The sequence below is a fragment of the Callithrix jacchus genome, chromosome X, assembly GCF_049354715.1.
Source record: "Callithrix jacchus isolate 240 chromosome X, calJac240_pri, whole genome shotgun sequence".
In the NCBI taxonomy this organism is placed as follows: domain Eukaryota; kingdom Metazoa; phylum Chordata; class Mammalia; order Primates; family Cebidae; genus Callithrix; species Callithrix jacchus.
In genome coordinates, this window is record NC_133524.1 from 9,923,518 (window position 1) to 9,950,477 (window position 26,960).

General features: G+C 46.1%; 2 protein-coding genes across 7 annotated transcripts in view; one reads left to right on the forward strand and one right to left on the reverse strand.

Annotated features, from left to right (window-relative positions):
• The window catches only part of TBL1X (transducin beta like 1 X-linked), a 250,659-nt gene extending 239,189 nt beyond the window's left edge, over nucleotides 1–11,470 (forward strand). For all 6 annotated transcript variants that reach the window (XM_054251217.2, XM_035288995.3, XM_054251216.2 and 3 more), the window contains 5 exons: nucleotides 955–1,029; nucleotides 1,342–1,469; nucleotides 3,395–3,560; nucleotides 6,666–6,767; nucleotides 8,000–11,470. In XM_054251217.2, the coding sequence (XP_054107192.1) occupies nucleotides 955–1,029; nucleotides 1,342–1,469; nucleotides 3,395–3,560; nucleotides 6,666–6,767; nucleotides 8,000–8,026 (498 nt within the window). In that variant the 3' untranslated portion in view covers nucleotides 8,027–11,470. The remainder of the gene's footprint in view (nucleotides 1–954; nucleotides 1,030–1,341; nucleotides 1,470–3,394; nucleotides 3,561–6,665; nucleotides 6,768–7,999) is intronic.
• A 6,089-nt stretch (nucleotides 11,471–17,559) lies between these two features.
• Nucleotides 17,560–26,960, reverse strand: part of GPR143 (G protein-coupled receptor 143) — a 41,688-nt gene continuing 32,287 nt past the window's right edge. The window contains exon 9 of the mRNA XM_035289204.3: nucleotides 17,560–17,987. Within this exon, the coding sequence (XP_035145095.1) occupies nucleotides 17,893–17,987 (95 nt within the window). The 3' untranslated portion in view covers nucleotides 17,560–17,892. The remainder of the gene's footprint in view (nucleotides 17,988–26,960) is intronic.

The following is a 26,960-nucleotide window of genomic DNA, read 5'->3' on the forward strand; positions in this document are numbered from 1 at the left end:
CACTTTTCGCTGCCTGGCTGTGCCGATCATGAGCCCCCAACCAGGATTTTGCCTGTGGTGTGTGTGTGTGTGCCACTCAGCACTTGCCTCACGCTTTCCTTGCACATGTGTGTCTGCCTGTATGTGCAGTTTGGTCGCCCATCTTCCACCTGGATCAGCCCTTACCATGAATAACTCCACAATAGCTGAGGCTTCACTTCTCACGTTTACCCCTCCATCTGCCTCCACTCACCTGTAGGAGAGAAATGCCTTGTAATGAATACAGACATGGGGAGGAGCTGTTGCATCCAAAGTGCGTAAGGGGCCTGGCATGGTGGCTCACGCCTGTAATCCCAGTACTTTGGGAGGTCAAGGTGGGAGGATCGCTTGAGCTGAAGAGTTAAAGGCCAGCTTGGGCAACCCCGTCTCTATAAAAGTACAAACAAACAAAAAATAGTTGGGCGTGGTGGTACCTGCCTGTGGTCCCAGCTACTTGGGAGGCTGAGGCAGGAGGATTGCTTGAGCTCAAGAGGTTCATGCTGCGAGGACCTGTGTCCCTGCCATTGCACTCTAGCTTGGGAGACAGAGCGGGACCCTGTCTCAGGAAATAAAACAAATCACATAGGAAAATGATTTTCAAAGTCCAGTTTTAAAAGTAACTGGTTTTATTTGCTGCGTTTTACAGTATGTGAATTCTTCACTTACCTTCCTTCCTAGCAGGGAATGTTTTTTTCTTAATGAAATATGGGTGAGGGTGGCTGGTGATGTGTGGTATATGGCTGTGGTTTTATATATATGAAAAAGGCAAAGTGAGAAAAAGAGGAAACTAGATGGCTGCTTGTGCTGTGCTCTTTGATGCCAGGCCTAAGCTGAAGACCTTCTGCAGTGACGGTGGCACGCTGCTGCCCCCTGCTGGAAGGTGACCTCATCTACTTGGGCCCTGATGTCTTTTTCAGCATGTCTCTTCTCTTTCAGAACGAGGTCAACGCCATCAAATGGGATCCTTCTGGAATTTTGTTGGCGTCCTGCTCGGATGACATGACATTGAAGGTAGAGTTGGCATTACAAGGGGTGGGCTGTTTAATTCCAGACAACCCTGGGCGCTCGACACCAGTCTCACTGTCACTCTTCTGTGAAGATTTTTACTGACCCTGCTCCCTTCCTGTATCATCCCGTGAACTCCGATTTCTCAGTCAGGGTCTTGCTGAGAATCCCAGCCTCCCCACAGCGTTTTTCACCACTGTGCACCCCCCGCCCACCATGGGCCAGCAGTCATAGGTGTGTGCCTGGGAAGAATGATGCCACATTGTTCCCGGATGCAGGAATGGCTTTTGCTCATGTTGTGGCTGGTGTGTCTTCTAGATCTGGAGCATGAAGCAGGAGGTGTGTGTCCACGATCTTCAGGCTCACAGCAAAGAGATCTACACCATCAAGTGGAGCCCCAGCGGGCCTGCCACCAGCAACCCAAACTCCAAAATTATGTTGGCAAGGTAAGGGCAGGCAGCACAGCCGGTACAGCTCTGTGCTACACAAAGACAACAGGAAATTTGCTAAAGTGTGTCCACACACGCATGTTAAAGCCCTCCAAAGGAAATGAAGTGGTAGCTCACCTTGAACGGGCCAAGATAGAATTATCGAGTAACACCTGCCCTTGAGGTAAGGGTGGTTTTCGGTCAGGCACGGTGGTTTACGGCTATAATCTCAGCACTCTGGGAGGCCAAGGCAGGAGGAGGCTGAGGCTGGAGGATTGCTTGAGTTCAGGAGATTGAGGCTGCAGTGAGCAATGATCACACCACTGCACTCCAGCCTGGGCAACAGAGCAACACTGTGTCTCTTTAAAAAAGAGACAGAGAAGAAAAAAAAACCCAGCATGACTGCAGAGCTGCAGTTAGGAACAGCAAGCCAGGCAGCACAGACTCTTGTTGACAGTGCTCAAATTAAGGTCATGTCTTAGAAAGGATTGAATGGAATTCCTGCACCCACTGCGAGATGGAGCCAAAAAATCAAAGAACACATAGGCCCTAATTCTCATATTTCAAGTAATTTTCATAAAATCCATTTAAATTACTGTGAGATAGTACTACACACTAGTCATTTTGTGATGACTCAGAAGGTGCTTTGGCATTACATGGTACTATTAGGAGCATAAAAGGGGTAACCCAACTGGACACAGTGGCTCATGCCTGTACAGCACTTTGGGAGGCCGAGGTGAACAGATCACCCGAGGTTGGGAATTTGAGACCAGCCTGGCCAACGTGGCAAAATCCCGTATCTACTAAAAATACAAAAATTAGGCAGGGATGGTGGCTGCCTGTAATCCCAGCTACGCAGGAGGCCAAGGCAGGAGAATTGCTTGAACCCAGGAGGCAGAGGCTGCACTGAGTCAAAATTGCGCCATTGCACTCCAGCCTGGGCAACAAGAGGGAAACTCCATCCCTGGTGAAAGAAAGAAAGCCAGACAATAGCTTTGTGATAGATATTATCGTTTTAAATTTGAAAATTACTAAAATTTGCAGCTTTCAATAATGGATATGTGGGTATAATTGTATTTTAATTCTTGTTTGATTAAAATTTTTTGTTCCTTTTAGAGACAGGTCTTTCTATGTTAGCCAGGCTGGTCTTGAACTCCTGGCTTAAAGTGATCTTCCCACTTCAGCCTTCCAAAGCACTAGGATTAGAGGCATGGTGTATTGTACCTGGCCTAAAAAGTGTTTTAAATGTTTATTCACTGATTTTGCTGTTTTTCCAAATATGGCTATCTGCATTAATTTAGTTTATAATAGTAGATATCGTGTTTTAAATTGTAGGGACATTTTAGGAAACTTGGTAAATATTCTACAAAAATGCTTATCATTTATATCTATAGAAAACTCAGAAACAGGGACGGGTGCAGTGGCTTACACCTGTAATCCCAACAGTTTGGGAGAGGCAGGAGGATCTCTTTAGCTCAGAGGTTCAAGACCAGCCTGGGCAACATAGTGAGACCCCATCTCTACAAAATATAAAAAAAAGATGAGCTGGGCATGGACCTATGGTTGCAGCTTCTCGGCTGAGGCTGAGGCAAGAGGACTCCTTGAGCCCAGGAGTTCAAGGCTGCAGTGAGTTAGGATCATGCCACTGCACTCCAGCCTGGGCAACACAGTAAGACCCCATCTCAGAAACAAAAGTGCAGAAACAAGTGTGGATATCCAATTGTCTCTCTAATAATAACATTACAACTTTTTTCTCTTTGTTTAATGACCATGGCTCTTTTTTTAATACTTGTGAGTTACATTTTAGAAGACAAAATCCTCAGTTGATTGTCTTTTGAAATATAAAGGCTGGGAAAAACAGCTCCTAGAGATCTGATCTACGTTATGGAGAACTGTTAGAAACCGCCGTGTGTTTGTGATTTTGCCTTCTCTCCCACTGCTAGTGCTTCGTTTGATTCTACCGTGAGACTGTGGGACGTGGAGCGAGGCGTCTGCATCCACACGCTCACGAAGCATCAGGAGCCTGTCTACAGCGTAGCTTTCAGCCCTGATGGGAAGTACTTGGCCAGCGGATCCTTTGACAAGTGTGTCCATATCTGGAATACTCAGGTAAGCTCCTGACCCCTGCACAGAAGCCTTTTAGAAAGGGATGTACAAATAGCCACGATTCCAGTGCCCCTGCCTCAGAGCAGTGCCCTGGAGGAAGGTGAGCACGCCCAGGCTCCCCGGGCTGACCAAGTGGATGCTGTCCACCATGCACCCCATGTAGGCTGTGGGCTCTTCCCCTACCAGACACCTCTGGCTGCTCCCCTTCCTGAGGAAGGGTGTCGTGTCTACCCTCCTCAGGGCTCTTGGCCATTTGATTCCCAAGCCCTCACCTTGGCAGATGTTCTTCCTTGAAGGAGCCACTGTCTTCACTTTTCAGAGTCCATGGCACGAAACCTTCCACCTGCCTCTTCCTCTTCATAGCGGTTATCACCGAAATGCTGCTCTCTAGATATTGAGGTTGGAGGGTGGGTTTGGGAGACCAGCTAATGGGGTCGAGGCAGCTCCACATCCTCTGCCCACAGTAGCTCCTGCAGCTCGCCATGAAGCAGAACAGGGAGTGGGAAGAAACACGTGTTTACAGCTGTCATGCCACTTCCATTTTTCTTTTCTGTTTTTGTTTTGTTTTTGAGACAGTGTCTCTGTTGCTCAGGCTGGAGTGCAGTGGCACAATCTCAGCTCACTGCAATCTCCACCTCCCGGGTTTGAGCAGTTCTCCTGCCTCAGCCTCCCCAGTAGCTGGGATTACAGGTACCCACCATCATGCCCAGCTAATTTTTGTTTTTAATAGAAACAGGTTTTCACCATCTTGGCCAGGCTGGTCTTGAACTCCTGACCTCAGGTGATCTGCCCACCTTGGCCTCCCAAAGTGTTGGGATTACAGGTGTGAGCCACTGCACCCAGCCTTAATTTTTAAAATGAAAGTAGTTTCTGTTTGAGGACATAAGAAATGTCAATATTGGGTTGTCCTTTTAGTAGGGACTGAAAGGACATAGGATTTAAGTGAAGGTGGCTGCTGTGGGTGTCTGGGGCCATACCCGAGGATAGGAGAATTCCACCTGTAAAGAGTAGAAATGGATGGGAAGTAGTGCTGCAGAGCATAAAGGATTGCATAGGGCAGTCAGTACTGGATTCCGTTCTAAGGGAAGAGAGAAGTGCTGATACGCTAGGAGCTGTTGAAAATAATGGGGAGGGGGTCCCTTTAACCTCAGGACAGAGGGATTACACAGCCTTCCCCCGCCCCCTTTCATCTGCACTGCCTTCTTGGTTCCTTTTGGCTTGGCTGACATTCAGGGGGATTTGCATCCTGAACTTCATGTACCCTTGTGGCTCATGGGCGATGAGCCCTGTTCACTGGCAAGGTGTCCACTGAGATCACAGGCTTCCCCAGAAACTCACGTGAACCACATATTCTCAGGGCAGGGAAGGAAATGTGGACCCTGCATAGAGTCAACCTGATGTGAAGCCCAGCCCCACAGCCCTAGATAACCCTCTAGGATACACACCTCAGGACTAGGGTGCAAGAGTCTCTGTTGATGAAATGCTTGCTAGAAATTGTAATGGGTGCATTTCTAAAAAAGACATCGATCATCAAAAAATGACATGGACATGATCAGTTAGGTACAGCCCGTTGTCAAGAACTCACTGAATTGTTTCAACCGTTTTTTTATAAATCGAAGAAACCCTTAGGATTTTTATTATTATTATTATTTTAGAATGGAGTTTCACTCTCATTGCCCAGGCTGGAGTGCAGTGGCGCCATCTTGGCTCACTGAAATCTCTACCTGCCGGGTTCAAGCGATTCTCTCCTGCGTCAGCCTCTGGAGTAGCTGGGATTACAGGTGCCCACCACCACACCCGGCTAATTTTTATATTTTTAGTAGAAATGGGGTTTCACCATTTTGGCCAGGTTGGTATCGAACTCCTGACCTCAGGTGATCCACCCGCCTCGACCTCCCAAAGTGCCAGAGTTACAGGCATGAGCCACTGTACCCAGTTAAGAAATCCTTAGGATTTTTCTTAAGAGAAATCTTAAAGATTACACTTCATTTTTCTGTAAGTATAAAAATACTTATCTATAATACTGCTGGCATGCATCTCTCTCTGTTCATAGAACACTGCCCTTTAAGGAGCCTGGTTGAGCAGAGGATTTGGGACAGCCTTACTGGTCTCAGTCTTCAGATTTCTCCTGCTTGTCACCATTAATGAATCATGAGTGAAGGCTTATTCGACTCTTTCTCTTTTTTATTTTTTTAAATTAATTTTTGTAGAGGTGAAGTCTCGTTATGTTGCCCAAGCTGGTCTCGAACTCTTGGGCTCAAGCAGTCCTCCTCGACCTCCCAATGTGCTGGGATTACAGGGTGAGCCACCTCGCCCAGCCTTATTCAACTCTTTCAAAACCCTCTGCTTCCCCTGCCTCTTAGATTTGTCAAGTTAATGCTGTTTCAATCCAGAAGCCAATGGTCTGTAGTGTTTTGCATTACATGTATATTATGCATTTGTTTTTTAAAATGTCCAAAAATATGTACATTTTAGCTTCATTGATGTTAATACATTTAACCATGAATTACAGTCGATTTCATTGCTACTAGGGTGCGGGTATTCATTATTTTGTATTCATTCAGGTCCTCCAAGGAACAAACACCAAAACTGGATTAGATGGGCAAGAGATTTGTTGGGGGAAGAACTGTGATGGAAACAGGGAGGGAGGTAGAGGGGAAGGGAAAACTCAGACCATGAGGCCAGTCTGACCTCTGGGAAGGAGACGAGACGGGTAGGAAGAGTCAGAGAGACCCGCAGGTCTATAGAAAGTCCCAGCCGTGCTGATAGAGACTCCATGAGCCACTTGCCTACCAGTTGAGTCTGTGTCTTAGGAGATGACTGCCATGGTCTCCCGCCTCCATCAGTCCTCAGCTGGGCACAGCCTAAGAATCCGCGCAAACGTGGTGGCGGATTCCGTGGACATAAGTAATCAGGTTCACTCCCTGTGGTGGGAAGTCCTAGAGACACGTCTCCACAGCCCCCAGAGTGCTTCCTGAAAACCCTTAAATTTCACTATGCTCAGAAATGTTCATGATCAAACATCAGGGCAGGAGAGGCGCATATTCCACACCTGCATCTGTTGCAGGTGCCCCTTGCGTTGTAAGTGACGGCTGCTTTGCTTTGCAGAATGGAAATCTTGTCTACAGCTACCGAGGCACTGGTGGTATCTTCGAGGTGTGCTGGAACGCCCGAGGAGACAAAGTGGGCGCCAGCGCGTCCGACGGCTCTGTAAGCAGCACCTCTGGTTTGCTGGGGAGTGGGGTGTGGTGGGAGAGTAAAGTCGGGCAGCTGATGCTTAAGTGAGCCTCCAGGGCATATACAGCATTAGCGTCCTGAAGGGCCTACCTAGTGCCAAAGGAAGCTTCTGGGCTGGATCCCATCTGAGTTGGTACCACATCTGGGAATGGGGAATGGCCTTATCCTTGTCCGTTCCAGAATGTCCTTCTATTCAGCATTTTCTCAGTCAAATTGGTGGTTCTCAGCCAGGGTGATTCTGTACCTCTGAGGACATGAGACAAAATCTGGAGGCATTGTAGGTTGTCACTACAGTCATGCATCGCTTAGTGTTGGGAATGTTTTGGGAAATGCGTCATTACACGCTTTTATTTTTGTCTGAACATTGTAGAGTGACTGACACAAGCCTAGATAATAACACCTGTGACACACCTAGACTGTATGGTAGAGCCTATTGCTCCCAGGCAACAAACCTGGACAGCAGGTGACCGTGCGGAGTACTGTAGGCAACTGGAACACAATGATAAGCATCTGTGCATCTAGACCTATCTAAACAGAAACAGTTCAGCAGAAATACAGTTAGAATCTTACGGGACCACTGCGGTCTGTGTGGTGCATTGTTGCTGGAAACGTCATTTTGTGGTGTATGATGGGGATGCCACTGGCATCTCGTGGGTGGAGCTTAGGGATGCTGCTAAACCTCCTACCGTGCACAGGGCGGCCACAGTTGTCACTCATGAAGCCCGGGCCTCTGGTGGCCATCCTGCAGGTTTCCTGGGCCCTCTTCTCCTCCCATGGGGCATCTGGATTTCTTATTTTCCCCTGGACTTGAGGTTGCCCTGACCTCTGGGGCAAGGGGCATTCTGGCTCACCGGCCAAGTGTCAGTGTGGTCCCCAAATGTTGTCAGAGGCCATGTTCTTGGGCTTGTGTTGTCATCTGCCCCACGGTTGCAGGTGTCCATTCTGGGACCCCTGCCAATGGTCTCTGCCACTCTGTTAATTCCTAGCATCGCCCTTAACCTGGCCTTTCTGCTCTGCGCTGTTTCCTTGGGTTTGCTTGGTCTGATATCCAGATGTCAGTCTGTTATGAAAGCTTCTCTGCCCCTTCATGACAGTGTTGCAGTGAACCTGACTGGTAAACATCGGTGGCGGGCCGGCTTGAGCGTACTCTGAAGGCGTCTTTGTGTTAGCCCTCAGGATGACAGGTCCTTTGTCTTTCCTTCCAGGTATGTGTTTTGGATCTGCGGAAGTAACCACAGAATACTCTCGAAAAAAGAAAAGAATTCTAATGTCCAGCCGTGAATGTGTAGGGTTGCAGCTCTGTTCACACACAATTCTATCAGCTCCAAAACTGTAGGAACTTGACTTGCGTTAAAGTATACTCTGAAACCAACTCGTCTCTGGCTGCAGGAGTCTATATGTTTTTGTAATCTTTATCAAGAAGTTTTTAAAAGGCAAGCAAATCATATCAAACGGGGATAGAATGGTTTCCACAGAGGACATTCAGCCCATGACGCAGGAAGTCACCAGCTCGAGGCATGCAGATTGGTTTCCACCCGGAACAGGCTCTGTGATGGCTGAATGGAAAGAAATGGAAAAAGCTGTGCCAAAAAAAAAGCAAAATGCTGTGATAAACCAAACAGGGAAGGGAAAAAACCCTCCTCCTTGGGATTTTTTTTATTGTTTTCCCTAATAATTTGGACACTACAGTTGCTCTCGCAAAGGATGTTCAAAGACCAGTTTGTACCGAAATACGCAACTTTGTAATCCCAACACTTTCTATTTTCTAGAATATTCTTTGTTGATTGGGTGGTTTTTCTATCGGCTGGAATTCTGTCTTCTGGGGTCCTTCTGTCTGAGATAGAAGCTGTCTTGGGCTTGTTGTCTCTTCGCTCTGTCTCTCCCTGCCCCCTCCCTCTGCCTTTCCCTTTTATCTGGTGAGCTCTGCTTTTTCAGTGCACCCTCAAGAGACATAGCCAAGTGGACAGGAAGATGCAATCTCATGTACACAGCTTTTGCCCTTCCGCCCTCTCCTACCCTGCCCTCCCCTTGCTCGCGCTCGCTTTCTCGCTGGTGTGCTCTCTCTCCCTCCCTCCCTCTGTACCTTTCTCATACTTGCTTCAGATCTTAGGACTCAAGGGCACTTTGGCACATAATAAGTGCTTTATGTAAGAAGGCAGGGCAGGGGGACTTTTTACAGGAGAAAAAAAAAATGACTTATAAGAGAAAGAGCCTGGAGTATTTTTGAAAAAAAATATTTTTATGTTAAAACAATTTTAAAATCTTAAAATGGCCATCAGACATAGAGAGCTTTGTGTGATTCATATTTTAAAAAGAACTGAAAAAGCCGCAGGTGGGGCCTGAGGGAGCCCCTGGCTTTCTCCTCAGCCTCAGGAAAGGTGGTCAGGAAAACTCTGGGTGGACAAGAGTCAGTCCTAGGGGTCAGCAGTGAGACTGCTCTGCAGCCAGTGAGGGAGGCCCAGCCATGCCGGTTGGAAGAAGGACCTTGCATCTTTTGGTGTGTGTGCACCTTGGCAGCCAACAGGAAAGCAGTGAAGAACCGCGTGCCCTCTGGCCCCGGGGGAGCATTGGCAGAACCAAAAGGTACTGCAGAAGCCGTCGAAACTGACAGCTCAGCTGGATTTGGCCTGTTGGCTCCATCTTTCTCACAGCCGTGTAACGACTGCTGGTCATTTCTCAGAGCAGACTTGCAGAGCTGACATGGGCTCTCGCATGTCACTTAGTCTAATGCTGACAAAAATGAATGCAGAAGGAAGATTTTCAGTCCTGAACATAAATTGTAGAGGTAGAACGTCGCTAATAATTTCTGCCATCTTTCTAATTTCTTTCTCTCACAGAAGATTAGGAGAAAGATCTTTTCTAAATAATCAATCTTTTTGCTGTTTTTAAAAAATTAAACAAGGCTTTGTGTTCCTAGAAGAGCTTCATTTCAGTGAATCTGGTGACCTTTATCTGCTTGCTATCATAACGTGACACTGACTAACTTTTTTAATTAGCAAGGGGGAAAAGGCCGAAAGACGAGGGCCTCTTCTCCCATTGGTTTTCCTGTGGGCAGAAGGGCTGAGGAAGTTGGCCCAGCCCATGGGGGCTGCTGTGTCACCAGCAGTGGGTAAGGTGCAATCTGGTGTGTGTTCCAGCAGCAAGACGGTGTTACCATGAAGGTGGTGTCCGTCTGCGGAGCCAAAACCCAGCCGTCAGGGAAGGGCCAGGGCTTCCTATGGAACTTGCAATGTGCCAGGACCATCTGCAAAAGCCAGGGTGCGGTGATCATTCTCAGATCATTGATTGGCCTCTGCTTGGGTATATGAATCATTCATGCCCCAGAAGACCAAAAAGTGCTCTGGTTCCGAGATGAATATCTTATTCGAGCTGTGTTTCCAAAACACTTAGCAAAGAAGACCACAATGATGTGGAGTCGCTGCACCCATCTTTGAAGATAGCCAGTGTCCCCGGATGAGGCGATGATTTCTTGTCCCAAGGACTCCGTTAAGTTTAGGGTTCAGTTTGTTGGGGTTCAGATGACACCATCTTTACCCCACCCAAATAAAAAGGCACTCATCTCTACAGAGCATCTGCTGTCAAAGGCCAGCCTGTCGTCAGAACATGGCTTGTGCTTGACAAACCAGAAACGACTGTAGGATGACAGTGGGATGTGTCACAAGCGATTCACCAGACAATCTTCACATGAATGTCGGTAGCCAGGGTCTCTCCCGAGGGATGGCTTTAGTCTTGATGAATGTGAACCACATCGAAATTGTTAGGTAGAAGCCTGGGCTGGGAGGCCTTGGACCCCAGGCTCCATCCCTGGCTTCCCCAGCCTGTGGCCACAAGCAGAACCATGCATGAGATGCAGCTAGTGCCCTTCACGTCCATCCCTGTTCTCAGCAGGACGATGCCATGGACAGCTGTTTCTGGAGCCTCCAGTGTTTATACACCACTACTCACCCTCTCTGCTGTTGGAGTATTGGTAAAGTCATCCCTGTAATCAAGAACTGGCCTGTGGAATGTTATTGTTCAATGTTGTTTACAGCTCTTAAAATGTGGTGAGGAATGCCTAAGTCTTAGTGACCAAACTTGACCTTGAAAGCAGACATAGCACGACAGACCTTCCAGGAGTCTTTGCTTGGGTTCAAAGTGACCGAGAGTCAGGTCCAGCACACACCTGGGAAAGGGATGCCGCCCCAAGGGGGACCAAAAGGGCCGGACGTTACAGGGTGAAACCCTCTGACCCCTTGCAACACCGTAGGACTTGACTTCTTTAGTTTTTCTAAGAAATAGATCATGGAGCCAAGTGAAGTGCACTTTGTCAAATGTAAGGGTCTGCTTTGTTCTTGTTGCTTTTCTCTTAACCTTTTCTTCCGCCATTAAAAAAAAAGCTTATGTTTCTTGTCAAATGCAGAAATGTTCTTTCCGCCACTCACTGAAGTTTTGCATTCTGGCTTGTGCAGTTTTTATTGTCTGTGTCAGACGTACAGCCAGGCGTGTTCTCTATTGGCATTTTTCAGATTCTGTTCAGATGACACTGACCTCCATTTCATTCTCCCTGCCACCTGTACTCACCCTCACGCTCTTTGAAGAAAAAAAAAAATCACGTGTGTTGTAGCTCATTTGTTTCAAGAGAGAATCAACGGATCATACTCAGTGTCTTGAATAAATTGCTCTATTTTGATATTAGAGAACTTGGTCCATGTGGTTTCTTTCTCTCGCTCTGGAACTCTTGGGCCCACGTTGACTGAATGACTGAAGACAGAGCTCTGTATTTTCCCCAGAAGGAAGTACCTTGAGTGCCTCTGTCCAGGATTGCTGTGTGAGATAGGGAGCAGTGGTGGGGAGGCAGGGGCGGAATAGAGTAATGGGGCAGTCACAGCAGCCGCTTGCTGTTCTGAAAGGTGGTTCTGTCCAGGGAGCATGCTTTTTAGTGTGTTTCCTTTTCATTCTTTTATTTCAGGCGGGCTGTTGGAAAAAGTCAAAGCAAATGAATATTCTCTCATCAGCAGATTGGTTGACTGGGAGTTTGAGTTCCCGAATTAGCCCGGAGTAATTTGCAGAACCTAACAGGAGAGGGCGGCTTTGGACATAGTCGTCTGCATAGGGCAAACCAACATGTGGCAAACATTTATCAACATTTGCTCTGTGCATGTCTTCATTTATGCCGCCTTAATTAATAGGTGGCTGTTAAATAATGTAATTAGTGAATGGATATTGCTATCCACATTCTGTGAAGGAGGCTGTGGATTCCGGGAGGTGAAGAGATGGGTTTACTCTAAGGTTTCACTGTACAGATGAGTCCCAAAGTCACGGGGTCATTTCCCTCTAATCCTGCTTGTCCCACACTAGGACAAAGCCGATGGCTGGGGCATAGATGTTTCTGTGGTGCTTCCCTAGGAAAGACCCAAGCGTGCCTGTGGCCTTCACTGATAATCCAGACTTTTGCAGGGACCAAATCCCAGATTCAAGTCTTGAATTGGCAACTGAAGACTGAATGGTACGTGAGTAGTTGTCACCGTTAGAGAAAAACCTATCCCAATCTCCCAGTGTTGTCTGGGGTTCACATGCTCATTTTCATTTTTCTCTTTAACTCATGCCAAGTGGAGCATGTGTGCTCCCAGGTGGTGGTTTTGGGGCAACCTGAGGGGTACTAGAGAGCCCTGGGACCTGCTCATTTTCATTTTTCTCTTTGACTCATGCCAAGTGGAGCATGGGTGCTCCCAGGTGGTGGTTTTGGGGCAACCTGAGGGGTACTAGAGAGCCCTGGGACCTGCTCATTTTCATTTTTCTCTTTGACTCATGCCAAGTGGAGCATGTGTGCTCCCAGGTGGTGGTTTTGGGGCAACCTGAGGGGTACTACAGAGCCCTGGGACACTTCAGAAGAACCGCGTGGAAACAGCGGCAGACAGCAAAGCATGCAGCAGAGTTCCCAGGATAAATGCATGCATGGCGGGTGGCTTTGCTGGCCCCCTAAGAATGCCAGTGACATATGACTAGCTCTAAATGGGTTTGTTTGTGCTATAGAGGAAACTCGATTAGGACCACAGTTGCCAGAATTGACATCATTTAACTCAGATGGAACCCTCCATCTGAAGTCTCAAAAGGTTTCCCTTTTTTTTTTTTTTTTTTTTTGAGACAGAGTCTTGCTCTGTCACCAGGCCGGAGTGCAGTGGCATGAACTCAACTCACTGCAACGTCCTCCTCCCAGGTTCAAGCAATTCTCCTGCCTCAGCCTCCTGAGTAGTACACGCCACCACGCCAAGCTAATTTTTGTATTTTTAATAGAGACAGGGTTTCACCATGTTGGCCAGGATGGTCTCGATCTTCTGACCTCATGATCTGCCCGCCTCAGCCTCCCAAAGTGCTGAGATTACAAGCGTCAGCCACCATGCCCAGCCTATTTTATTTTAGGAATCTAAGCGTCAACTCACTGAACGGAGATCTCTCTTTTTTTTTTAATTGCCCCATCTTGGTGCTGTTTCAAAGGGGTATCAAAGAACATTCTTCATGTTCACAGAAAGTTCTGTGCACGAGGTCTCTCTGGAATCTGGCTGTTGATGATGGCTGTCTGGTGGAAACCTGGAAGTGCCTTGTGAAGTACAGGAAAAGGGTAGGAGGGAGTGGAGAACAGATTTATGTCCTTAAAAAAAACCATTGAGCCAGTTTTTGTCCAGTCCGGGTCCTTTGCCTCTGAAGTGTCTCATCCACGATATGGTAAGCAGGTAAGAAGTCATAGTTACATCTGAGAATAATGTAGAGAGGGAACAGTGGGTACGGGGTGGGAGGATGTTGTCTGTAGGACCACCCTTCAGCTAGAATGTGAAGCGAATGCTCTGGAGAATGGAGGCTCTGGTTGGGAACAGGGTTATCCTCATGCAAAAGGTACTTATCTTGAGACACTGCGGGAAACAGCCGGGAGTATGCATTCTTCTGTAACAACACACCTGCACATGATGATATATCTTACTGTGAAATGGGGGAAATTAATAGGCTACTAAAAAGTTTTTTAGCCTGAGCAATATGGTGAGTCTCCATCTCTACATAAAAATTAGCTGGACATGGTGGCGAGTGTCTGTGGTCTTAGCTACTTGGGAGGCTGAGGCGGGAGGATCACTTGGGCCCAGAAAGTCAAGAAGTCAAAGCTGCAATGAACCATGATCGTGCCACTGCACTCCAGCCTGGGTGACAGCAAGACCCTGTGTCTGTCTGTCTCTGTCTCTCTCCCCCCCCCCCACCCACTTCTCTCTTTTTTGAGACAGGGTCTTGCTATGTCACCGAGAATGCAGTGCGGTGGTGCTATCTCAGCTCACTCTAGCCTCTGTCTCCCAGGCTCAAGCAATTATCGTATCTCAGCCTCCTGAGTAGGTGGGATATAGGTGTGCACCACCCCACTCAGCTAATTTTTATATTTTTAGTAGAGACAGGGTTTTGCTATGTTGGCCAAGCTGGTCTTGAACTCCTGACCTCAAGTGATCCACCCACCTCAGCCTCCAAAAGTAGTAAGATTACAGGTGTGAGCCACCGTGCCCGGCTGACACTGTCTCTTAAAAATTATGATGGGATTGATAAACTGGCCAGTAAATTAAAATTAAGTGAAAGTTATCTGATGGGAACGGTCTCCCCTTTCCACCCAAACTATGCTTCCAGCTACACCTCTATAGTTGCCTCCTTGTCACGGGCCAACCCAAACTTCTGGCTTTAGATCCCAGTTCCTTCTCACTTCTTCAAGAACTTTCCTTCCATCTCCACTGCTTTCTCTCCACTGGAATATTCCCATAGCACCCCAAGGTACTTGAGCACCTGCCATCTTTAAAACAGTAACCAGCCTTACAGGGACGTCACTCAGAACCAAGCCTGGCCGTCATCTCAGTTCATCAGTTGTTTGCTCAGTTGTCTCCTCATTCCCTAGGTTGCCTTAATACACATCCTCACGACAATTTTTTTGTCCCCAGTCCGTAGACCTGGCCCAGTGCCTCACCCTCTCACTCAGCTCAGCTCACTAGGTTAAAGCCATATGCGTATGAGCTGGTGACGCTTGGTGGCCAGTCTGGGAGTCCTCATCTTGGCTGGATAATCAGATCTCAGAGTTCTTGTCTGAGAGCTTCAGAACCTGACTCTGGCTACTGTAAGCCCAAAGGAATGAATGAGCCAGATATAGGGCAGCATTAAGAAACCGGAGAACTGGGCTCAGAGGCCAAGCAAACAGGAACTGCCAAGAGCAGGCTGCAGGACTAGGCTCATGAAGGTGACAGAGACGGAAGTGGGTGCTGCCCACACCTCAATACTGGACGCTGTAACGGCCCTGGAGGCACACCCAATGCTGCCTCCCAAAGTGGGCCTGCCTGCTGCCAAGGCTTCTTGAGAAGCGTTTCTCTGCAGCCCATTCCCTCAGGCACAAGCTTGTAACATTCAAGACATGCTGCCAGGTCACTTGCCTTGCTCTAGCTGCAAGTGAGTGAGACTGGAAAAGCCAGCAACTGGCCTCCTTGCTTTTTGAATGGGGTGGTGGGACTGTGCCTCATCAGATAGAAGGGGATCCTCAAACAGAGGAAGGGCTTCTGATCCTGGGGGAGAGGACAGACAGAATGGCACTACTGAGATGAAGGATGCAGATTCCCCTAGAAAACCTAAAACTCCACATCTCCTTGATACCTTTGACCTTGATACCTCAAGGTCAGTGTAGCCTAGACCAGGCTCACCACAGGCAGGTAAAGTGATGGTTATCCAGGGAGCTGGGTCAGCCCTGGGCAGGCACTACCCCATAGTATGTTCACAATCCATCTGCAGCCTTGTGACTCCGTAAATGCAAATGCAGAAACTTGCTGGACACTTCTAGAAGAAAAGGAGTCCTAATCTTGATATGAAGAGAGGTGTCACATGGCAGAGCTGTCCGCAGTGTCCTGAGAAGAGAGTGTGTCTTGCTTTTCTATGTACCTACTGGTGGATTTTAATCCCACCGCATGCCGCAACATTTTAGGGAGAAAAAGAGCTTCAAAAAGTTCATGGACATACCTATTATGAAAAAGCTATACATGGATTTCAAAAATGTCTGGCATAAAAATAAAGTCCTACTAGTTCGTTATAACCTTTCTTAACAGGATCTAGTTTGAGGCACTAAGAAGGATAAGACAGCCTGAAAAGAGCCTCTATCAGAGCAACATAACTTGTTAAAATGGAAACAAGAACAAACATCAAGTTTATGGTGAAGTTTGATGCTTATGGTGAATGAATGGTGAAATCATTGATGCTTATGAATAGTTTATGGGGACAGTGCCCTAAAGAAATCAGTTTACATATGGTGAATAACTCATTTTAAGAATGGATGAGATGATGCTGAAGATGAAGCCCATAGTGGCAAACCATCTGCATCAAGTTGTTCATGCCCTAATTGAAGAGGACCATCAATTAACAGTGCAAAGAACAGCCAACATCATAGACCTCTCAACCGGTTCCACTTACACAGTTCTGACTGAAACATTAAAATTGAGCAAACTTTGCACTCCGTGGGTGCCAAAACTGTTAACATCCAGATCCACTGCAGACAAGAGCTGAGCTTTTGATAGAAATTTTAAACAAATGGGATCAAGATACTGAAGTATTTATTTGAAGAATTCTAACAGGAGATGAAGCGTGAATTTCCCAGTACCATCCTGAAGACATGGCACAATCAACGCAATGACTTCCAGGAGGCAGAAATGGTTCAGTCGCCACCAGCAGAGGTTAGGGCGGCAGGTTTTCAGGATGCCCAAGGCATGTTGACTTTCTGAAGGGCCAAAAAACAGTAACATCTGCTTATTATGAGTGTTTTGAAAAATTAGCCAAAGCTTTAGCAGAAAAATGTCCTGGAACGCTTCACAAGAGAGCTCTCCACCACAGCAATGCTTTGGCTCTTTCCTCTAACCAAACAAGGGCAATTCTTCAAGAAGAAATCTTCAGTGGGAAATCATTGAATATCTACCTTACAGCCCTGACTTGGCTCCTTTTGACTTATTTTTCTTTCCCGATTTTTAAAGGGCACCCATTTTCTTCAGTTAATAGTGTAAAAAAGACTGCACTGACATGGTTAAATTCCCAAGACCTTCAGTTCTTTAGGGATGGACTACATGGCTGGTGTCATCACTTGCAAAGTATCTTGACCAGGATGGTGCCCATGTTGAGAAGTAACGTTTCTGTTTTATCTTATTTCATTTTTCAATGAACTTTTTTAAGTTCCCTCATATATCTTAACTGATGGAAATATGGGAATTAGGTTCCAAGTATTCCTTAGACTATGTCATTACTCAACACAGCATGAGGCTAAATTCGTGACCAAAGTCACACTCTCTTTACTCTGTGGTGTGTTAGGAGGCCAAGCTGTGCGGCGGCTCCATGGGGCCCTGGTTTCCTATTCCTGCTGCTGCCTCTCTACCTTGCTGCTGTTTGGCATCATCAATAAGCTTAATCAAAAGCACTTGCTCTAGAAGTCCCATCTCTACGGCTCCTTTTCTACGTTTAGGTACACAAACACCACTTGTTACAGTCATCTGCAGTATCGGGTACAGTCACATGATGTCCAGGTTTGTAGAGTAGGAGCCATAGGCTCTACCATGCAGCATAAGTGTGCGGTAGCCTGTACCGTCTAGGTTTGTGTAAGTACGCTGTATGGTATTCACACAGCAGTGATATCACCTCACGATACATTTCTCAGAACTCATCTCCATCATCAGGCAATGCATAACTGTACATACATTTTGTCTTGCTAGAAGTGTTAAGACAGAATCCAAGTCAGGCTGAGAGCTCAGTCACAACTGTTTTATTTAAGTACTTTCTCAAGGACATGGACCTTACATTTACTTTACAGCCAGCCTCAGAAAACTTCCTAGTGGCAACGAAGAGGCTAGAGATGCTGCAGAGCGGTCTGGGGGCCCTCTTCCATTCCCAGATGCATGTGCATGAACATTTCTCCTACCCTAAAGGCTCATAGAGAAGAAGCACTAACTGGTAATAAGAGCAAGATTTGGGGGCTGCTACACCTTGGCAGTGCAGTGATGGGAAGGTAAGATCACAGTTCTAAAGAATGAGAATTGTAGAGTCTGAGGAATACAGGGTCTGGACCCCCAGCACATTCCCTTCATAGGTCTCCATGGGTTGGGAGAATAGGGTCACCATCATTTTTGTTGCAGGATTCACTTGCAGTGTGAATTTCAATTGTGCTGGCATCAGAACCTGGAGAGGAAAAGACAAAAGACTGTGACTGTGTCTGCATTCTAGCAGGTTTGTCATCAGCTTCAGAAAATGTTCAGTATTCAGTGCACAGAGTTTTTCATGTACCAACTTTGATCAAAGTCCTAGCATTCATCCCATCTGAAAAAAAAAAGGTGGGAGGGGTGGAAATCTACATCAACTTTCTATCTACATTTTATTAAATCATTACGACAGATGAAACAATTCCTACAGAATCATCTAGTCCAGTTGATAGGTGAATGTGGTACAGATGTTGCAAGTAACACAACTATTGGTTTAGGAAGGTTCTGGAGCCCCGGGACATGTGCTGTCTGATTCAGCAGCAGAGCGCACCCTTTGACTACTGGTGCAGCTCTGAGGATGGTGACTCAGGCCACAGGGACCCTATGGTTGTCTGGCTACCTACACTCAACTCCAGGAAGTGCCCAAAGGGAGGGAGACCACCACTCTGTAAAACTATGCCACCTCCCAACTGTCTTTTCACGGACGATGCCATATGTTTTTAGCAAGTAGCTCCTCCCAATCAGCAATGAACTCTACTCATCTCCCAAGGCCCAACTAAATACACTAAATACAAACATAGTACATGCCTGGTAACCCTGTCAAATTGGGCTCATTTGTCCTGATCGTGACCCTAGATAAGATAAAGTGATGCATGATATTTTTGTAAATACCAGAATGCATTTGTCCAAATATGCTCAGCATTCCCTTCATGAGAAATCACTGGAGACATTTCTCTCAGGCCTGGATTTCATGGCAATTTGCTCCCATGTGCAATGTTTTCTTTTAAATCATGAAGAGTCTTGTAACTGGTCACATTTTCTCTTTAGTCCCCATCTAGAAAGCCTAAAGCCAAACTACTAATCCAGTCTAAATATGTGGGGCTAATTCTACCTGGCTTTCTTTTGATTCATTTTTATTTCCTTTGGTTCTGTTTTATTAGGCCTGCCCCTCCCCGATTCTGAGCCATTAAAAGCCCTGGACTCAGCCATTTTGGGGGGACTTTCCCTCCTTCAGGCAGAGGGACCACCCACATCCTCTCTCTGCTGAAAGCAGTTTCATCACTCAGTAAATCTCCCTGCCTTGCTCACTCTTCTGTAGTCAGTGAACCTCATTCTTCTTTGGCACAGGACAAGAACTCAGGAACTGCTGTGCAAGCCAGACTTGACACAGGCAGGTCAGGTGAGCAGGCCGTCTCCTGCAACAGGTAGCATGCCAAGGAAGACCTGGCCGGGACATCCCAGCTTGCAAAGTAACTGAGAATAAAATCCTGCATCAATTCCAGCAATACATCTTCCTTCAGAATCTGTGAGACCCTTTGGAAACAACGTCAGAATTATTCTTCCAATCCCCAAATATCCTAGAGTACTTGCTTCAGCTGCAACGCAGGTTGTGGGCTGTGCATGGGAAATACACAGGTGGAAGATACAATGGAGGGTAGCCTTTCTAACAACAGATGGGGCAAGTGACTGTGCTCCAAAAAGCCTCCAAACCCCTCCACCCATGGGACTTGCTGACAATTGCAGCCTCCTCTGTGTCCCTCTCTGCTGCTTCACACCCTTAAGCACACTGCCTCTCTCCCTCTCACTCCAGGCTTGGTCCTGTCACAGGGCCTTTGCAACTCTCTTTTTCTGCCTGTAAAGCTCTTCTGATTTTATAGTGGCTCCTATACTTCATTAAGGTCTCAAGTCTAATGTTACATCATGCTCAGGGAGACTCTAGGGACACCTCTAAAACCACGTTCCTACCTCCTCCCTGATTTTTCTTCATAGCATTTCCCACTACCTGGCTGGAATATGATATCATTGTTTGTGTTTTTCATTGTCTCTGCCACTAGAGCAGAGAGTCTCAGTGGACAGGGAATGTGTCTTAGTCACCATAGTGTACCTAATGCCCCAGACAACACCTGCCATGTAAAGGGTGCCTAATAAACATGGGGAATGGGTCAGTACAATCACATAAGTGCCTTGACAGCAATGGGATGCAGCACTAGTCCCTCGGAGCTCTCATTAAGATATGAGTATAAAGAAGGGCAGGAGCAAGCACAGTCCTAAAAGAGAGAAATGCAGAGTTTGAGAGGACGTGTAAGGAACAAAAAAGAACATTAGAGTTATATAGAAAAGAAGAGGTGAGAAATTGTGGCATCAGGAGAGATGTGCTTAGAAAGGATTAGGAAATCCTGAGCAGCAGACAGAGATGGCAATATTAACAAGAAGGCAAGTGTGGACTGGGTGTGATGGGTCCACCTGTAACCCTAGCACTTTGGGAGGTCGAGTAAGGAGGATCACTTGCATGTGAGACCAGCCTGGGCCACATAGACCCTATCTCTTAAAAAAAAATAAGCAAGATTGTGTGTGCCTGTAGTCCCAGCTACTTGGGAGGCTGAGGTAGAAGGATCTCAAGCCCAAGAGTTTGAAGCTGCAGTGAGCCATGATCATGCCATCTCACACCAGCCTGGGCAACAGAGTGAGATCCCACCTCCAGAAAAAGATAAATGCAATATTGTGGTGTCCCCTGATACACACACATGCACCTGCATGCACATACACAAGCGCTACGGGCTGCGGGAAGACACGGCACTCAGATCTTCCTCCCAGGGATGGATTAAGATGAATCCGGGAGAATCCTGGTCTGAGTAACTCATCAAGTGTGATGAGCTGCTTGAAGGGCAGGTAAAGGGAGTCAAGGATGGATCTGGCTGTGGATCACCCAGCTAGATCCTGAGGAGCGTCTGGGTGGCCCAGAAGGATGGTGGAGACAATGCTTTTGTTAGCATGGTGAACCTGCTTTTCCTGGAGCCCAGACACCAGCTGGGAAAACTTCTAAAGGAGCCTTCCAGTTCCGGAGCAGCATTCTTACTGGAAGGGGGCTGGTGACACTTCAAAAAGACTTGATTCTAACAGGGTCACAACTGTTTATGAGGACATCTGGATTCATGGGAACTCATTTGTGATTTCTGTAGTTCTTTTCAAATGGACTCTTGGCTGGGGTGTCACATGGTGGCTTGTGATCAAGGTCTGGACTGAGGAAACTCCCCCGTGACCTCACACTTCTGGGTCCTGTGGCTTTGAAGAATTTCTAGTGCTTTTATCCTCTCCCTAGGGCTCCACAGAAGAGAATATTTATGCATGACAACTTTCTTGAAGCAAATTCTGTGGGGAGGGAGCGGCCCCAGCCCAGCCTGCCTGTGCTCAGTTCAATGAGCGCTTTCCAGCAGCCCTGAATTTCCAAGGGTTTTCTCTGCTGGTCTTAAAGGTCTCTGTGAGCAGGGAATGTGCTGGCTGAGCAAGTCTCTGAGAAGATAATTCAACCAGGCTGTTGGAAGATGTTGACTAAATTCTAATTGTTGCAAAATCTGTGAGGATCTAACGTCCCTGCAGAAAATACATGTCCCAGTGACCTAATGGTACCCAAGGGCCAGTCCCCTTCCTCGTGGCCCCCTCTAATGAGCCTTGCAAGTCCAGGCAGGTTCTTGGGATTCCCTTTGCCCCATGCAGATCTGAGATTTGTACATACAGCCATGCACCACATAACGATCTTTTTGGTCCACGTTCCTCATATATGACAGTGGTCCCATAAGATTATAATACTGCATTTTTACTGTACCTTTTCTAAATTCAACTACGTTTAGATACACAAGTACTACTGTGCTACACCTGCCTACGGTATTCAGTGCAGTAACATGCTTTACAAGTTTGTAGCCCAGGAGCAACAGGCTCTACCATCCAGCCCAGGTGTGTAGCCCAGTATACCCTCTAGGTTTGTTTAAGTGAATTCTGTGGTGTTCACACAGCAATGAAATTGCCTAGCATGCGTTTCTCAGAATGTATCCTCATTGTTAAGTGATGTATGACTGTATATTGGATGTCCCTTGTGCCCTCGGCTGCCTTTTTCAGATACCCTGAAAATTGTGAAGTCCTAGAACTGAAACCCCAACCAGCCAGAGGGCACTGAACATGAACCATGGAAAACATGACACCTGGCCCAACTCCACTTCAAGGTGTTAAATTTGATCTGGCCAGCCCAACAAAGTCCAAGGCCCTGGGGTATGTTCTCTTCCACACCCTCATAGCAACTACAGTTGATGGAGGCACCAGGTGTTACTTTTAGGAAGAGGCAAAGTAACAGCAGACCACTGAGGAGAAAGCTGATCTCCCAGAGCCCAAGCTGACACCTCACCTGAGCTGGGTGGGTTTTGCAAAGGAGTAGAATAATGTCCGATTCTTAGGTAGTGTCTCAGGGTGCTACTTGGAGAATAGGCTGCTGAAAAAATTGTGTATACCTTGCCATTGGGAGGTGGTTGGTCTAACAGCTTATAAGAAATTTTGCAAATGACGGAGGGGAAGAGAAGTCCATGCTAACATGATGGCTTTTCAGAAGCAGTGAAAAGCAGCAGCCTTGAAAGGCAGCCTCTGAGTGCCCCAAAGTCTCCTGTTTGAAGCATGATGACTCCTGTTCCAGAAAAGGTACTCTTGCCTTTCCTACTTTCCTCCATATGCCCACATTTATCTCTACAGCTTGCTTGTGGAAACAAGCCCCAGCTGGTCCAAAGCAGCCCTCTCTCTCCCACGCACTTGTTGCTGTCAGTATCTGAATGCATCAACACAGCTCTGCTGAAACTAGAGAGGGCAACAGGCATGGAACGGGGAAGGGCTGGGGCTTTGGGTGTTTGCTTTCTTGAAAGAATTGCTCTGAGAGAATATTTCTTTATATTTGAAAAGCTTTTTTACGGCCGGGTGCGGTGGCTCACACCTGTAATCCCAGCACTTTGGGAGGCCAAGGCGAGCAGTTCACGAGGTCAAGAGATTGAGACCATCCTGGCCAACATGGCAAAACCATGTCTTTACAAAAAATACAAAAAATTAGCTGGGCATGGTGCTGCACACCTGTAGTCCCACCTACTAGGGAGGCTGAAGCAGGTGAATCACTTGAACCCAGAGGCAGAGGTTGCAGTGAGCCGAGATCATGCCACTGCACTCCAGCCTGGCAACAGAGAGAGACATCGTCTTAAAAAAAAATCATTTTTGTTTTTTAAGTTCCATATCCCAACAGGCTTCTATTGCAGTTTATTATTAAAATCCAGGTATACACACAGAAAAGGCTAAACAACATCCAGAGGACAATAGGGAGACAGAAATTGTAAGAAAAACAAGGGATTGTGAGAGAGATAAAAGATTATGAGGGAGGATGCTTGTGGGAAATAATGAGAATTCTGGGGGAAATGAGGAACTACAGGAGACAAAGTGAGTTTGGGAAGAGATGGGGAGCTATGGGGGAGAATGGAGAACTGTAGAAGAGAATGGGGAATTGTGGACAATATGAGGAATTTGACAACCATAAGGAATTGGGAGACACAAGGAATTGTGTGAAACTTAACATATTGTGGGAGATGCAAGGAATTATGGGAAGTCTTAAAGAGGAAATAGTGGGAGAATTGGAATTCTGGGAGAATAAATTCCTTTGTGAGATGCAACAGAAATTTGGGGAAAGAGAATTTGTAGGAGAGACAAAATGTGATAAAGGAGAATCTTAGGCTTGGCGTGGTAGCTCACACCTGTAATCCCAACATTTTAGGAGGCCAAGATGGGCAGATCACTTGAGATTAGGAGTTTGAGACTAGCCTAGCCAACATGGTGAAACCCCATCTCTACTAAAAATATTAAAAAGTAATAAGAATGATGTTTCTCCATGGAAGATAATGGGAAAGTGTGGAAGGGAACAATTTGGAGGGAGAAGCAAGAATTCTGGGAAAAGACAGAATCATGGGAAAAAACAAAATGGTATGTTTTTTAGGAACATGAGACTCAGGAGAGAAAAGGGATTATGGGAAAGGCAGGGTATTGTGGGATATAACAGAAAAATGTAGAAAAAAATAGAATTTTAGTGAGAATGAGGCACTGTGGGACAGAAAGGGAATTTGGGAAGAGCCAGGGAAGTGTGAGGAATAAAAAATCATGGGAGAAAATGGAATCATAAGAGAGAACAGATATTTATGAGAGAGAGCAGATAACAGAGAATTGTGGGAGAGAATAGGGAATTGTGGGCAATACAAGGAATTGTAGGAGACCAAAGGAATTGTGGAAGGCAAAATATTGTAGAAAAGAGAACTGTGCCAGGCACAAAGGATTAATGGGAAAGAATAGAGAGTTATGGGAAAGTGATGAAACTGTAAGAAAGGTAAGGAATTGTGGAAGAGAATGTTGAATTTTGGGAGATAAATTGTGGCAGAAAATGAAAAATTATGGAAGAACTGCATGTGAGACAACGTAGTAGAGAGTAGAATTAGAGGGAAAAAGATTTGTGAAAGAGAAGAATAAAAAATTATAGGAGAAAGAATTTGTGGGAAAGACAAAGATTGTTGGATAAATGGGGACTTATGTGAGAAACAGGGAACTGTGGGAGAGACCAGACAACCATGAGATAGACAGGGATTGTGAGATGAACAGAGAATTATGGGAGGAAACAGAGAATTGTAGGAATGACCAAGATTGTGGGAGAAATAAGGAATCCTGGAAAAGCAGGGTATTGGGGGAAGGACAGGTCCTGTGGAGAACAGAGAGTTGTGGGAGAAACAAAGAGTTATGGGAAAACAAGGCATTGTGGGAAAGACAGACTTGTAGGAGACAAACAGGACTATGGGTGGGATAGAGAATTGTGGGGAAAGCAGGAAATGATGGGAGAGAATACTAAATCTTCGGAGAAAAGGAATTATGGTGCAGAATAAGTTGTAGGAGAAATGGGATTACAGGACAGAAAGAATGTGGTACATATTCTTTTGAATACAATTATAAAAGATTCCTGAAATAGAAGAATGGAGAATTGGCCAGGAAAGGTGGCTTACACCTATAAGCCCAGAACTTTGGGAGGCCAAAGTGTGCAGATCACTTGAGGTCAGGAGTTTGAAACTAACCTGGCCAACATGGTGAAATTCTCTCTACTAAAAGTACAAAATTAGCCGGGTGTGGTGGTGTGCACCTGTAGTCCCAGCTACTCCAGAGGCTGAGGCACAAGAATCGCTTGAGCCCAAGAGGTGGAGGTTGCAGTGAGCCGAGATCATGCCACTGCACTCCAGCTTAGGTGACAGAGTGAATAAGATGCCATCTCAAAAAAAAAAAAAAAAAAAAAGCAAATTGTGAGAGAAAGAAGAGACATATGGGAAAGAAGAAATTGTTAGAGAAATACGATACAGTGGGAGAAACAAGAAATTGCTGGAGAAAGACAAGGATTGTAGAAGACAAAAGGAATTATGGGAAACTCAAGATACTATGGGAGATGCAAGGCATTATGGAAAATTGTGAAGCTTTATTGTGGGAGGAAAAAGAAATTGTGGGAAAGATGGGGATTGTGGGAGAAACAGGAAATTGCTGCAGAAAGACAAGGAATGTAGGAGATGAAAGTGTGGAAGACACAAGATATTTTGGGAGATACAAGGCATTATGGAAATTTGTGAAGCCGTATTGTGGGAGAAAAAAAAATTGTGGGAAAGATGGGGATTGTGGGAGAAACAGGAAATTGCTGGAACAAGATAAGGATTGTGGGAGACATAAGATATTTCAGGAGATGCAAGGCATTATGGAAAATTGTGAAGGTGTATTATGGGAGAAAAAAGGAATTGTGGGAAAGATGGGGTTGTGAGGGACTCAAGGTACTGTAAGAGAAACTCAGAATTGTGGGAAAGACAAGGCTTGTGGGAGATTCCAGGTATTATGGGAGATTCATGGCATTATGAAAAATTATAAAAAGGGATTGTGGGAGAAATGAGAAATTGTAGGAAAGATTAGGATTGTGGGGGACTCAAGGTATTGTGGGAAAGGGAATTGTGGAAAAGACAAAGGACTGAATTATGGGAAAGACGAGGAATTGAGGGACAGGCAGGGAATTGTGGTCAAGAATGGAGACTTGTGGGAGAGAACAAATTATAGAGAACTGTAGGTGAGACAGATTGTAGTAGAAAATAGATTATAGAAGAAAAGAGATTTTCAAGAAAAAATAGAATGGAGAATTGTGAGAGAAAATGATTGTGAGGGGAATGTTATTATGAGAAAAAGGGAATTATGAGAGAAAACAGAATTGTGGGAGAGACAGGTGATTGTAGGAGAGAATGGTGACTTTTGGGAGAGGCATGGAATTCTGGGAGAAATACAGAATTGGGGAAAATACAGTGTATTGTGAGAGATGCACAGAATTGTGGGAAAGACAGGGAATTATGGGAGAAACAGAATTGTGGGAGCATAGGGAGAATTGTGGGCCAAACCAAGAATGGTGGGATGGGTGTGATATGTAATTGCACTCTCTTTAGGATTCTCCCAGATCCAGACACCTCAACTTGATGAGCAGAGAGTGTTCAGCAAGAAAGCACAATGGTGGCAGGTGTGGAACTGAGCTCCGTCCAGCAGCTCTCTGCCTTCCCAAGCAGAGACACAGACCCTTCAATGGAAACTGCTTCCACAATCACAAAACACGATGCATTACATGTTTTCTCCCACACCCATGCACTGGGCTGGTCCTACAAGCAAATTGCAGTGTCTTTCCACTTAAAAAAAAAACCTTAAGTGGCCTTTCATTGGCCATCAGATAAAGCCCAAACGCCTTAGCAGAATCTTTATAAACCCTTCAGCACTTCTCTAGCTTCCCCCAACACGTGGCTCCGTACCACACTGAGCCACAGCCATCCCCAAACAAGATGCAGGCTTCCCGTCCTAACTCTCCACACGGCTTCTTTCTCATCTGGATTCTGTCTGCTCTTTTCCCATGCTGTTCGATCACGTGAGACTCCTCCAGGAACTTTCACCAGTGTTTCAAAACCAACATAGTCCTATATTGCCTGTGTTCCTTTAACCCTTCACAGGTTTTTAAAAATAAAAAATAGTATTGTCCTTACTTACTTGTGAGTTTCACAAATTATACTTCTCAGGAACACTCACCCATCCTGACTAAAATGGCGTTGAATATTTG